We start from the raw sequence: 15,446 nt of genomic DNA, 5'->3' as shown, positions 1-15,446 counted from the left end.
AAGCCTTGAGAAGGCACAATAATGCAGCTCAAAGGCCAAAAAGCTGATGAAATCATTTTGTTGTGTCCTTATAATAAAATAGAGAAAAAGAAGAGTATTACAAACAATAATTTAATAAGACTGTATTCTATGCAAGGTTTAATATCCAAAACTGTGTCTTGGAGTGCAGTGTGTGTTCCATGGAGTGCGGAAGTATAAAGTGGTGCTTTGCTCCTATTTTGGTTCAGGTGCTCCATTGCAATCATACATGTATGATACCAAATATGATTTCAAAATGTAACATCAGAATAAAGCATTATGTCCAAGTTTAACTGTCACAATACATGATTTTCTGTATACTTATATTATTATTTAAAATGTTTGTGCCAAATATATATTTTGTGTAATATTATTTCCAATGTTTTTGAGTCAACAAAAAGATGCAAAGTCTTTTAAAGAGTAGGGGCATTCTATATATATGACACATTTTATCAAAATGTGGGGAAAGAAAAACTTCATCAGAAGTTTCTCCACTCAATATTTTCATTTATTATATCATATATTATGTTTCCTTTGTCAAGAAGAATACATCATAATACAACATCTTACCATACATAGGGAGGTATGGAAATATGTTAGGGCTGCCCCGTAAAAGTCGACAAGTCGAATCATCAGTCGGAAACCCGTCAGTCGACTGAGATTGTTCAAGTCGAGCATTAGCTTTTTGTTGTTTTTTGTCAGTTGGTATGCATTTCAATAACAGCATAAAACAGATAGAGGCTTACAAAATGCACAGGGATAACATTTCAATGAGGAATTGTATATAATGGGGATTATAAAGTGTTTATGAAAATAATAAACAAAGATGATTGGCAGAATCTGTCACAACTGGGGCATAATCTGAGGTAAAAGGGTTTTTGCTTTGTGCGTTTTGCTTGCATGTCTCTGCACTGCACCCCTAACTTTAAAGGGCATGTCTAGTGTCTGAGTGGCATTTTTAATTAGAAAAATAATATAATTCCGCTGCCTCTCAGCTGAGACCAGTTGGGTAAATGCCTAACACAGACTGTGAGTCAATAAATACTGCTTTGAGTCATACCGCTTGAGAAGATAAGTAACTTTCCAATTGGAGAGGAACACCAGGTCAAAGGGGGTAAAACAGGAGCAGACAGAGAAACTCGGGATGGGGAAGGTGAAGGTGCTGGAGAGGGGACACTGGGCCAGTAAGACAGAGTTCCTCCTGGCCGTAGCGGGGAATGTCGTCGGCTTAGGAAATGTCTGGAGGTTTCCATACCTCTGCTACAAAAATGGAGGGGGTAGGACTTTAACACGCTGACCACTTCATTGGACAACAATTGGAGGCCTCGACTTTCACTGTTTGATGGGTGTGTTTCTCTGTGCGTCCAGGTGCCTTCTTGGTACCGTACATGGTGTTTGTGCTGACGTGCGGCGTGCCTCTGTTTTTGTTGGAGACCGCCATGGGCCAGTACACCCAGGAGGGTGCCATCACCTGCTGGAGGAAGGTCTGTCCCCTGGCAGAAGGTACTTCCTGCTGAGATACAATGGAGTTGTGTTTCACATTCAAGCTGAAAATGTGTAATAAATAAACAGTGTGGAGGATTCAGGGAATGATGATTTGTAACCTGCATTTGATCATTTGGTGTGTTCCCCAAATGATTCATAGATTTTTAGCAGAAGGGTGTCTTGTAAAATATGTACATATTCCAAAAAAATGTCATAATATTAAGTTGAAAAGCTGTTTAAAATACAGGCATCCAGTCACAAGTGCAATGTGTTCATATATTCAGTGAGAACTCATCATTCTAATCTTGCTATGGTCGAGGAAACTACATGGGAAACGATGGGAAGCATATTTTTGTAAAAGCAATTGCTCCCTACTTTTCAAGTCGCAGTGTTTTCAATTTTCAAATCCAAGTATTAGCAAATTTGCTAACAGAGTAAAGCGTAGAACGCTAGAACGAGTGGTTTCTACCGGTTTCTCCACCAAATGCATTCTAAAACTGACCTTGGGAAAACTGAGACACAGGACCACTTTTTTAGAGGTCACATTTGAATCGCCATTTTCTCAAGATTCTTTCTCATAATTTATGTAAAGGAAGGAAAGTAAAGGAATTATCTTGAATTTTGAGTGGTTATTTTTGTTTGAATTCTGCATTTTTAGCTTTTTTTCTGCATATCTATTACATAGAGGACAACAAAAGTAAATGTGAGCGTACAGAAACTAACACATCCCTAAGCAGTCAAACAGTAATGTTTTACAGATGGTTGGTTCTTTGAGTCATTCGGATGTCCAAATGACAACTTGTGACAACTTATTCATTTTGGAGCCAGTATTCCCATGTTTCAAATCACTCAGGTAGTTGAACGACTGAAGTTCCAAACCATGTCCTGCAGGTATAGGTTATGCGGGCCAGCTGATCCTGCTGTACAGCGGTATTTGTTACCTTATGATCTTGGCATGGGCCCTGCTCTACCTGGTCTTCTCCTTCAGCTCCCAGCTCCCCTGGGCTAGCTGCACCAACATCTGGAACACAGGTAAGGTGGAAGGTTTAATTTGCTTTGCTTCGAATCACTACTAAAGCATTCATTCACCAAAGCAAATGCTTATGAGCTGGCATATTATACATATCTTTCTCTCTCTCTGTCTGTCATACACACTTCTTCTCACTCAGATGATTGTGTAGACTTTTCAGCGTTAAATGGCACATTCTTACGGAGCAACCAGACCAACACAACCTCAGCTGCCACAGAATTCTGGGAGTATGTCTGTGCGGAACACACAAATAGAAGCTCCACAAACATGGGTGAAATCTTTAATGCCATTTTGTTTTTGCGATGAAAATGGAAGATTTACCCAACAAATGCTCTTTTACCCATCTTACTTTCCTGTCTAGGCGACGGGTACTGTCTATTTCATCAGGCATTGACCAATTGGGTGGCATCAGGTGGGAAGTGTTGCTTTGCACCATGGCAATGTGGGTGACATGCTACTTTTGCATTTGGAAAGGTGTCCGCTCTACAGGCAAGGTATCTGTCAGAAATGTCTTTGGTAAAAGTGGCCTGTAGTTTTTCATTGGTGTGTTTGTTTTTGTAAATATCATGAGGGACATCTGTATTTCAAGGTGGTGTACTTCACTGCAACTTTCCCCTACATCATGCTGGTTATTTTGCTGATCCGTGGACTCACTCTGCCTGGTGCTATACACGGGATTATATTCTATCTACTCCCAGAACCATCACGCCTCTTAGACCCACAGGTAATAGACAAGTGTAACACAGTATACATGCCAGGATCAGTCATTAGGTTAAATGAAAAGCCTTACCTTTAACTCTCGGAGCTGCTTTGTGTAAACAGGTGTGGATGGAGGCTGGTGCCCAGATCTTCTTTTCATACAGCATCGGGGTGGGCTCCTTGACGGTGTTGGGCAGTTACAACACCTACCACAACAACTGCTATAGGTGAGAAGGGTATCAATCAAGTATCCTGCATTGCCTGTGAGGTGCCTGGATATTTGGGGTGAAGAGGGCACTGGTTACCCAAGAAAGAGCCCGTTGTATAATATAATTACTAACAGATGTTGCCAGGGGCCCCTGTGAGGAAAGAAGTGCCAGGGGCCCCGGTGATAAGGGAAGTGAAATGTGCTTAGATGTATGTCAGTCAGGCGCTGAACTGTGACCCATAGATTGGAATCAGATGTGTTACGTTATCTCTTTACAAATATAAAGGACACTCCCTAGGTCCACTCGGGAGAGAATGTATCTGGCTCCTGTTCTCTCCCAGATATCCATGGCAAGTCTGGTTTGATGCTGTTCTTTCTTGTAATAAACTTATTATTATAATCAAGTCAGTGTCAGCGGAGATTCCTTCTTCATCTGCACATCATGGACAACAAAGAAACTACACTTGAACGAAATGTCAAATTTAGTTGAATGTCTGAGCAGATAAGATGCAAAGCATTCCAAATAGCAAGAATGAAGCAAATCCATCCATCCATCTGTCCATTTTCTTTACCTACGTTATCCTGGTTATGGTTCAGAGTGGAGCATTTAATATATCTCTTTTGATTCATTACAGAGACTGTCTGTGGCTGTGCTTGTTAAACAGTGGCACTAGTTTGGTGGCTGGGTTTGCCGTCTTCTCCGTCTTAGGATTCATGGCCCACGAGCAGAACATGCCTGTTGAGCAAGTGGCAGAGTCAGGTACTGTGGGCCTCCATGCAAATAAAGATGAAAATTACGATGCAGCCTTGTTTGCTACAGTACCATCCTCTACACCCACATGTATTACAAAGCATCATATCGTCTACAGGATAGACAAATTATTACCTGTAAGCTGCAAGCATACCTGGCATACATATGCTACTTCATGATTAAGGAAGATCGGAAGACAAGATATTGGATGTCATTCAATTTTAAAGTTTATGGAATCCGACTCATCAGGGCAATGGTCAAATAAAATTAGGATTAAAATAACTTTTGTTTACACTTTAGTTGGATAGTCAAATGTTAATATTCAACTCAGTACACTGTACTAATTATTGAATCAATACTAATACTTCACTTCACATAAACTTGTCTTAGGTGGTATCAACAGTGTTAATAATCATTGTTATAACCATTGTGAGAACTGAGTCAATGTTAAATGACTCCCTGAATCAAGGTAAGAGGAGTCATGGAAGGGTGGTTATTAAAGTGAAATGCATCCAAATACCAAATGTTACCTAATTTCTCCATCTCTCTGAATGTTGTTTTCAGGTCCAGGTCTGGCATTCATCGCATATCCCCAGGCGATAGCCATGATGCCACTGCCGCAGCTGTGGGCCGTCTGCTTCTTTGTCATGATCATTCTGTTGGGTCTGGACACACAGGTAGGCACGGATCCCTCTCTATGTCCATTTGCCATCGGGACAGACCGCTAAAATTATTTTTTTGTCCATGTCTAATTTAGTTTGTTGCCATGGAGGTGGTGATGACGTCCCTCATAGATTTATTTCCCACGGTGCTTCGCAGAGCAGGGCGACGTGAATTCTCCCTCTTCCTGTTCTGCTTCATCTGTTTCCTGTTGCAACTTGTCATGGTCACAGAGGCCAGTGTTTATGAATTTATCCCATTATTCTTTGTACAATTACTACCATTTATAGTTTCTGCATTATGTTCATCATAAGTGAATCAACAGCAGGTACATAGGCAATCGGGTAAAGTCAAAATACTTGCAGAAAAGGGTTTAAGACTCAGCAGTATGTGTTAAATCCATTAGAGTTGTATTCATGGTTCCTCATCACTTTGTTATCGTGATTCCAGGAGGGATTGATGGCAATATTTTCCAATCTTAATGTGATCTTGGTGATAAGTAGACCTAAGGACCGTAATCCCAACTAAGTCAAATTAGCTAATATCTTTCATAGTGTGGTTAATCAAAAATAATTTGAACAATAACATTAAACATGGAGGGTCAAATGACAACCCTTGTTGTGAGATAAGAGTACGATAGTGGAACCTTTCTCCTGCTGCTGTTTAGGGAGGGATGTATATCTTCCAGCTGTTGGACTACTATGCATGTAACGGGGCCTGCATTCTTTTCCTTTGCGTGTTTGAATCCATCGCAGTCGCCTGGATATTTGGTGGGTACTCAGTATTTAAATTTCTTAATTTAAAATGAATTAGTTCCAGACGAGGAAGTCCTAGACTAAGGTAATGAAGGACTGGTCAGCTCCTTCTGTCTGGTCTTGGTGCTGGACTTCATCCAGATAATACATTTTCCCTATTGTTCCCCTATTGATCAATAGGTTTGATTGAAGACTTAATTTAGACCCAGATTAACTCTAATCTTCCTTCTGGAAATAAGATTTTTCTTGGGCAAGTCTGAGACTACTTTATAGTTAGTCCAGATTAAAAGTGTGATTTAATCTCGGATTAAGCCTGATCTGTGTCCATGAAACTTCCTCTATGTGTCCATTTCTAATCCTCACCTTCTGGTCATTGTGCTTTAAGGGGCAGAGCGGATGTATGGGATCATAAAGGACATGACAGGAGTGCGGCCTAATGCCTTCTTTAAAATCTGCTGGCTCTTCCTCACCCCCTTAGTCTCGTTGGTGAGTAGTTCATCTCTATACAACAACGTAAACATATGTATATGTTGCACATACTGTATGTGGAATATGTGCAACATACACATCAAACTGTCTCTATGGAAACTAAAACACCAAATGTTTGAATTCTTTCATGCACTCCAGGTGTCTTTTATATGTTCTTTGGTCGAGTACACACCCCTGACCTTCAACCGCTGGTATGTTTACCCGGCCTGGGCGTACGTGGTGGGCTGGCTGCTGGCACTCTCCTCCATCATATTGACACCAGGGTTGGCGCTGGTGAAACTGGGGACTGGGCTGGGAACCCTCAGTCAGGTACCTAGGAGTTCTCTGCTGGAATTTACAATGGAGAATCAGAAAGAAACAGAAAAAGTTTTAGTTTTTGTCGATGTACATAACCTGGCATTTACTCATTTCCTAATTACTAAGAGTATTCTAATTCTTATACAATCTGAACACGTTTGGAAAACTAGATTTTCTCACTCCACGTCACACACTCCCAACACAAATCAAATATGAGGCGATAAATAAGCAATCCAGTTGCATGCTTACTTAGCTTTGATGCTTGCAGGTCCGGTCTAGCTGTCGGTGGAGTTACTCAGATGGAGGGCGGTGCTAATTCGACTGAAGCTCTGGATAACGTAGATCAGGGCTGCGAAGCTGAACGGCATGTTTTATGAAATATGCAGCACATGAAAACTGTCTGAATTGTCTTATTTCAGTTTGCATGTTAGTCGGCCCAAATGTATGTGCACAAGCACTGAAAAAGTGAGTCTAGGTCCCCTTAAATCCTTTTTGCATTTACTGGCTTAGTCAATCGTATTGATGGTCCAGATTAGTTGGCCTCATGGTTTCTACTTATTGTCGGAGCCAAACTTGTACGTTGACCTTTTGTACAAATTGCTGAACTGTATAGTACTTGAGTAAAGGTTTTTACTTTCAGCCCCAATAAAAGAATAGGTTTCTTCAAAATGAAGCCGAATGATAAGGCTCTGTGCATACTTCTTTCCCATGGTAGCGCTTGCAGCGGCTGTGTCACCCGGAGGCTGAACAGCCACTGAGCCAGACGGAAGCCACTGCGCTGGAGGACAAAGGGAGGGAGCAGTTGGAAATGTCAACAACCGAGGCTAGATGCAGCCTACATAAAATCTTTTGAAATTGCAATGCTGAATTTTAGTTTGCTCAAAAAAAAAATTGTCAATAGTTTTTTTCAGTAAAGATATTGTTCAAGGCTTTTTGTCTGGTTTGTTGAAGTCTTTGTTACACCAACTATGGACACCAATTGGTGCACTTAAGTCATATACAACCTGTTAAGTGATACGGTTCTTGAGGATCAAAACAATACAAAACCATCACTGCGGTGTTAGTTGGGGATTGATGCTTAACTCCAAACCAGCGATCTTCAATTCAATTCAAGATAATCCAGGAATGTAATTACTGTATCTGCCTTGGTTTTTAGCTCTAAAGCCTAAGAAGAAATGGACACAAATGACAATAAATCAAATTTAACTCCAATCACCATCAGCTGTGTATGCAGTAAACATGTGCAAAACTAAACCCAAAAAGAATAAATTCCATTTGTGTTTGAATTTGTAATTCCTTTTTCAATGTGGAAAAAAAATGATATGCCAACAAAAGAGTATGATTTATTAAAAAATACAACATTTTTAAATTCTTAAATGAACAACACAAACATTGTACAAAGCATAATTAAAGGAGGAGTGCAACGGATCACAAAACTCATGGTTCGGATCATATCACAGTTTTGAGTCATGGATCGGATACATTTTCAGATCAGCAAAACAAAAGATTTAAAAAAGGGAGACAAATATAACTTTGCTTTCCATTTATTCTGTAAAACACTTAAAGCAAATACCTCTTGCCCATGGGCTGAAATGAAAACATTCAAGATGTCCGATGTTAAAATAAGATCTCAAAATATAAAAAATATTCAATCCTCAATTGTTAAATTAAACTGCAGTATGAGGCACGCATGAAACCTTCTTCCTTTAAACATGGTAGTGAATGAAGAAATATTATCAGATCCATCCCCAGTAACTGGATTTAATTCCAGTAACAATAACCAGTATTGTGTTCAATTTCTCAAGTTTATAACAAACTAAATTTCAGTTCAGTATTCTGCATCTCTCAATACACGATTAAATTAGATTTAAACATATGTATTGTTTTCTGCACAAACCCTAACCCTATCGAGTCTTGATTTGTAGAGAAAACCCTTATTTCTCAATTAGTAAACTTTGAATCCCGTCACATTAAATCATCATAAATAATGTTATTTTGTTTGTAATGGAATAAATATAAACAAAATATTTCATAAAATTTCAGAGATAAAATAAATGCTTCTGAGCCGTAAGGGCCTGCTTTCAGCTGGTCGGATCATCTGGAACACTGAAAAGAGACAAACTTTTCAACACTACTGCAAGTGCGTCTCTTCTCCTCCGCCCACTGCGTCCGTGTCCGCTCCGTACATTCATCTTTAATCTGACTCTTTTCCTAATTCTATTCATCATATCACATCACATCATGTTTTGTTTAACATTATCTTATATTTAAAGTCACAATCCAAATCATATCTATAACGTTAACTACTCTCATGGAGCGCGTACCCGTGCATACCGGCACTTCTAGCATGTACTTGACCCCTTCCCTTTAGCAAATGTTGGAGCCAACGCAGCCAACAAAGCTGTCATACCGGATATTGCTCTTGTCTATAAGGTTGTCTCCACCACAGATGATGACACATAATCCCTCACCAACTTTGCTTTTCCTTTACACACAGGCATCCCACACTGAACTATTGTTGTGGCAAGCCAAAGTTTGTTGTTTTCTTAATGGAATCCCATTTAAGGTAAGCTCGATTGAGTTTCATGCCTGCCATTAGTAAAGATGGGGACGCAAGGAGGATCACATGGTGTGACCGGACTGTTCCCGCATGAAGTGCTGACCGGGAGACCAATGCAGGGTCTGTCTTCTTTCGACAAAAGCCACACATGAATTACATCACTTAAACAAGCGGTGATCAGATTTTCCAGTTAGTATTCATCACTTTTAGATTGTACTTAATTAATGTATTGTGTAGACGGGACCATGTTCAGGCAACATTTAAGAAAAGCTTTCTTTGAAAATTTGAAAACCCTGCATGATTTACACACTGTCGGTTAATTTGTAACCTAATCGATATTCTATTAACATTATCCCCTACATATTGGACATTGTGATAATAATATCCTGTTGCTACACTCGAGTGCATGCATTTATACTGAGACTGTAGTTGGCTATTCAACATAACTGTTTGGGAATCACAGAATGATTCCACATACCCCACTTTTACAATCGTGGACCTAGACCAGAGGTTGGCAACCTGCAGCTACGGAGTTGCATGCAGCTCTTTAGCCCCTCTCCAGTGGCTCCCTGTAGTTTTGACAAAAAATTATATGTAAATGATTAATCGTCATTTTTTTTACATTTCCATTTATCATTGTTGTAGGCCTTCAGTGAATCGTACATTCTTCGATTGTAAATATGTGAAGCCTATAGACCGTATAAAAAAATGTTTTAACATTTCAGTCAACTAAAATATGCATCAGGGGTTTACGTTTTTTCAGAGTTCCAGCTTTGATGGAACACAGGTGCTTGGTAAACACGCCACAGGAACGTAACGAGAAGGGGTCCTCACGTGTCGAGAAATTAATCAAAATCGAGTATTAGGCCCCTACTTGCGCACATGCAGACATTCCAGCAAATGGAAGAGCAGACAGCTGGGAGTGGATACTGGATAGCAGCAGCACACATTCTCCGGAAACACCATAAGTAGACTGCAGCTCTGACCGAAAGCCGTATTATTTATTCTCATATTTGGAACTATTTCACCGGCAGCACAGTAGCTATGGATTCCAAATCCAAAAAAAGAAAAGTCTCAGAGGAAAATAGAGAATTTATAAGTGAGTGGACTGATTTGTTTGCTTTCACCGCCAATGCTGCTGGCTTACCGCTGTGCTTGATCTGTGGCGAGAAATTAGCAAGCAAAAAAGGTAATATTGAAAGACATTTTCAGAACATACACACTGCATTTGCTGAAACATGTCCGGCTGGGGATGATAGAAAGAGATCAATTTCAGAACTGCTGCGGAAAGCAGAGCAAATGTACTTTTAAGAATTTTAAGAACATAAATAAAGACATTCCCAGCATAAATTGATTCAGAATAGGCACAACTTGGTGCATAAAAATTCAACAGAATGCAGGAAATGAAATGTTTCACGCTCAAATATTTATAGGGAAGACGCCCAGACCCCCCACTTAATGTGTCCCTGACAATGTTCAAACAAAACCTAAGCCACTGCTCCCGCCAGTTGGAGCTTCCAGCCAAATAACTTGAGACGTCTCTTCAGTGTCCTGCCTCTTTTGTTTTTTTTCGCCCAGAGCCCCCACTTAATGTGTCCCTCCCAATGTTCAAACAAAACCTAAGCCACTGCTCCCGCCAGTGGGAGCTTCCAGCCAAATAACCTGAGACGTCTCTTCAGTGTCCTGCTTCTCATTTGCACTTTACTGCATTCTAAAAAAAAAAACAACATTACAACATTAATGAATGCTCATTTAGAGTAATGTTGATAGGCTAATTTAGACTTAATAAACTGTGTTACCTTCATTATAAGGCTACCGGCTGTTTTGTAGCTGCAGACAGAATTTATAAAAATAGTTTTGCCCAAAAATGGCTCTTTTGATAGTTGCCGACCCCTGACCTACAATGTTGTCATAATTTGTCTCTCTCACCTAAGTGTTCGACAGAGATTTGTCTGTGTGCTCTGTATGCTGTGAGATCTATTTATTCTGCACTGACTGTTCTTATGATTGCACAGACCTTTTCTGCTGCTGTTTCTGCTGTTGCTGCTGTTTCCGTTGTTTATTTTGTTGCCGTTGTATCTGTTGTTGCTGCTGCTGTTGTTGTTTTTGTTGTTGTTTTTGTATGTGTGTGTGGGTGTGTGTTCTCTATGTTGTAAGATTACGGGTTAGTGCTGCTGTTTCTGTTGTTTCCGTTGTCTTCTTTTGTTGCTGAGGTTTCTGTTGTTGTTTCTGTTGTTTCTACGGTTGCTGTTGCTGCTGTTTCTGCTGTTGCTGCTGCTGCTGCTGTTGTTTCTGTTGTTGCTGCTAGTTTTGAGGCTGCTGTTGTGGCTGCTGTTGTTGTTGTTGCTGCTGTTGTTGTTGTTTCTGTTGTTGCTACTGGTGTTGTTTCTGTTGTGAGATTACAGTGAGAGGATCATAAGAAAGATGTGTTTTCAGAGAGAGAGAGAGTCAAAAGGATCTCCCTCCCAAGGTTTGAATGAAAACTTGACCTTGACTGGATTGAGATGAGAAGGTGCACACTGTTGAAATTTTCGTTTTAGGTGAGAGCTAGCTATGATTGCACAGGCATTTTCTGCAGCTGTTTCTATTGTTGTTTCTGTTGTCTGCTGCTGCTGCTGTTGCTGCTGTTTCTTTTATTGCTGTTGTTTCTGTCTGATGCAGCGGTTGCCACTGCTGCTGTTGCTGCTGCTGTTGTTGTTGTTGCTGCTGTTATTGTTGTTTCTGTTGTGAGATTACAGTGATGGGATCATAACAAGGGTGTGTTTTTCAGAGAGAGGGAGAGTCAAAAGGATCTCCCTCCCGAGGTTTGAATGAAAACTTGACCCGTCATTTACAGACATAAATTAAAGCCCTGCGACTGAATTCAAATGAGATGGTGCACACTGTTGACTCAGTACAGATGAGCAGATTTCCAGTTCCAGTGAGAGCTACCAGTTCTGGTTCCAGTTACGTCTTTGTGTGTACCTGATTTTGGATGAGGAATTTTGGATTGTTCGCACTGTGATATCCTTACTATTTCCTTGCTTTGCCCCTTGCCTGAACTGTTTTTCGGATTTTGGAACGTAGACTTTGGCTTGCGCTAGTAGTTGCTGCTGTTGTTGCTGCTGTTTTGTAGTTGTTGTTGCTGTTGCTTTTCTTGTTGCTTCTGTTTCTGCTGTTGTTGTTTCTGTTGTTGTCTCATTTGTTGCTGCTGTTGTTTTTGCTGCTGTTTTTGTTGTTTTTGCTGTAGTTGTTTCTCCTGTTTATGTTGTTTCTGTTTCTGTTGTTGTTTCTGTTGCTGCTGTTGCTGCTGTTTCTGTTGTTGCTGTTGTTTCTATTTTGATGATTTTTCTGTTGATGTTTCTGTTGTTTCTGTGCTGCTGCTGCTGCTTTTTCAGTTGTTGTTTCTGTTGTTGCTACTGTTGCTGCTATTGTTGCTGCTGCTGTTGTTGTTGCTGCTGTTTTTGTTGCTGCCGTTGTTGCTGCTGGTGTTGTTGTTTCTGCTTCTGCTGTTGTTGTTTCTGTAGCTGCTGCTATTGCTGCTGCTGTTGCTGTTATTTCTGTTGTTGCTGCTTCTGTTTTTTCTGTTGTTGCTGCTGCTTTAGCTGCTGTTGTTGTTGCTGTTGTTGTAGTCGTTTTTGCTGTTGTTTTTGTTGTTGTTGCTGATGCTGTTGATGTTGCTGCTGTTGTTGTTGTTTCTGTGGCTGCTGCTGCTGTTGTTTTCTGTTGTTGCTGCTGCTGTTGTTGTTGTTGCTACTGTGGTTGTAGTTGCTTGTGTTGCGGTTTTTGTCTTTGTTATTGTTGTTGTTGCTGCTGCTTTTGTTGTTGCTGTTATTTCAGGGGCATTCTTTTGAAATGACCAGCTGACAACTATGTTCTTTTTTTTTTAATTGTATTTCTTTGTAAAGCGCATTGTGTTGTCCTGGTTTGAAATGCGCTTTATAAATAAAGTGTGACTTGACTTGACATCATGCAAATATATTTATTTCATGGGGTTGATTTGAAACCCCTGCAATCCTTTTCTATAGGTGAGTGATGGAAGGGGCCTCCTGCCTGCCCCCCACATACGTTTGCTTCAAATTGTGGCAATCCCAACGCAAAGACATCTATCCATCGATTCCTTGAAAAAGAAAAATTATACTACATAATTATACAATATTGCCAAGCAGTCAGGCTGCCCACTCTTAAAAATGTGTGCGTGCAGGACAGCGGTAGAGCTTCTCTCTGACTGGTCTCCCAACACACTTGTGGTGTTACCACCTTTATCAGTGGTCACACGGGATCTTAAACCAAGGTCATAACTAATCAGGTCAAAAGTTCTGTGTAAATATCTATGTGAAATATACACCCATCAGCCACGACATTAAAACCACCACTAATAATCACGAATAATGTGTGGCTCCCCCTCATGCCACCAAAACGGCTCTGACCTATTGAGGCATTGACTCTACAAGACCTTTGAAGGTGTCCTGTGGTATCTGGCACCAAGACATTAGCAGCAGATCCTTTAAGTCCTGTAAGTTGTGAGTTGGGGCCTCAATTGATCAGGTTTGTTGTTCCAGCACATCCCACAGATACTCGATCGGATCGGACCCCAACCCCGGCCATCCACATGATGTAGAAGAAAATGTGATTCATCAGACCAGGCCACCTTCTTCCATTGCTCCGTGGTCCAGTTCTGATGCTCACGTGGCCATTGTAGGTGCTTTCGGCGGTGGACAGGGGTCAGCATGGGCACTCTGACTGGTCCGCGGCTACGCAGCCCTATATGCAGCAAACGGCGATGCACTGTGCGTTCTGACGCCTTTCTTTCATAGGATTTACTTTTTCAATTAATGCTACAGTTGCTCTTCTGTGGGATCAGACCAGACGGGCTAGACATTGCTCCCCACGCACATCAATGAGCCCATTGGCGCCATGACCCTGTCACCAGTTCACCGGTTGTCCTTCCTTGGAAGACTTTTGGTAGGTACTAACCACTGCATACCAGGAACACCCCACAAGAGCTATCATTTTGGATATGCTCTGACCCAGTCGTCTAGTCATCCCAATTTGGCCCTTGTTAAAGGGCCAAATTGTCAACTGAAATGACTGAACTGAACACCAACTGAAATGGTGACCTTCTAGGAAATGGCTACATACCTGTACCTGTTCCAAAAGAACTTTGAGATTAGGTAATGCAAATATCACTTACTGTATACATGCACACACAAATACACAATGAGAAAATGTTTATTTCATAGACTGCAGTAATCAAACTGTTTCCAAAATGTAATTTGACAAAAACATTTAAAAGTATTTTTTACCTCATGGGCATTGACAGATACATAGCTACAGTTTGAGCAATCGCAGAGGTGCTCGTAACAACACAGACCCCGCCTCCTCAGTTATTGCTTCATTCCCCATAATGAATAACCCACATTGAAATAGGTTGGACAGTGAGCGTTGGAAAATAAGCAATATGTCAAAGTTGTGTCAAACACACAGTAAACCAAGGTCATTCTGAACATTAAGATTCTTGAGACATGGCAAGAAACTACTAATTAATAAGCATGATAAAATTGAATTATTAAAACAATCACAAATGAGAACAGCAAGAATATACATCAAACCCTGGCAGTTTCAGAGACTAAATATGGGTGAATATGGACAAGATATTATAAATGAGAACAGCAAAAAAAAGTAAGTATACAATAAAGCACTAGCAGTGTTGCAACATTTGTTTACTCAGTGTACATTTTAAGCTAGTGCATGGCTTCACATGGACCTCTCTGGTCACATTATGGTGTAAAACAGGAATGCTCGTGAGCGAACTCATTGGCTTATGGAGATTAGAACACGTGTTGGGAGTGGTGTGGGCCTTGGAATCCTCTGCCATGTGAGGCAGAAGGGCACTTTCCCCAACCGGGCTACTTTTGATCACGTCAGGCGAGGATTAAAAGCAATAGGCAGGTACATAAAAGTTGGCCTGATTTGTGAAATAACTGCCTTTTTTTAATCTTTACAAGGAGGGAGCAACTGCATCCCCATGGCTCCAAATAAGTGATTTTATTTCCTTATTGAAGGAAACAAAAAAGCCCCCGGTGGGTCACACCACCCACCGGGGAGCAGGCTGCTTGACAAGGCATGGAGGGACAAAAACCTGAACTTATTTGCAGCAGACACTTTATTTTTAATATTAAAAGAATATCCAAATATTTGACAAAGGGTCCCATCCTCACAGGAAATGAGTTTAGGAACAACATTCTATATTATACAAATATTTTTCAAATCAGCTGCAGGATAAGAGCATAAAACTGAGGTGTGCCATTGGGTTGGCAATTCCACATGCATGCAATGCATGTGATTCTGAGTGGGGCAGTTTTGGGCCTTTCATTTTAGATTTCTTCCCCACCATCTTCATGGTGCATTGAGTAAAGGTCCAAAAGGTTCAGAAGTCCAAAGCCCTTGAATTCTTTGGCATGCCCATCACTTGGAAAGTGACTGCCCAAATGATGCTGATCAGTTACTCTGCA

General features: G+C 40.7%; 1 protein-coding gene across 1 annotated transcript; it reads left to right on the top strand.

The window, feature by feature from the left end:
* Window positions 1-1,162: 1,162 nt before the first annotated feature.
* On the top strand, window positions 1,163-8,855 carry LOC307234733 (sodium- and chloride-dependent GABA transporter 2-like; the record flags this gene model as incomplete). The annotated part of the gene is made up of 14 exons (XM_080006596.1): window positions 1,163-1,295; window positions 1,387-1,521; window positions 2,395-2,535; window positions 2,673-2,760; window positions 2,895-3,027; window positions 3,123-3,257; window positions 3,356-3,459; window positions 4,076-4,200; window positions 4,756-4,868; window positions 4,949-5,086; window positions 5,519-5,621; window positions 5,992-6,092; window positions 6,234-6,404; window positions 8,739-8,855. 14 exons carry the CDS (start codon window positions 1,163-1,165, stop codon window positions 8,853-8,855), a joined length of 1,737 nt encoding a protein of 578 aa, XP_079862722.1.
* Window positions 8,856-15,446: the final 6,591 nt, after the last annotated feature.

Source organism: Zeus faber, assembly GCF_960531495.2.
Source record: "Zeus faber genome assembly, chromosome: 9".
Classification (NCBI taxonomy): Eukaryota; Metazoa; Chordata; class Actinopteri; order Zeiformes; family Zeidae; genus Zeus; species Zeus faber.
The sequence above is the reverse complement of the archived record's forward strand: the minus strand, read 5'-3'. Positions and strand labels throughout refer to the sequence as shown.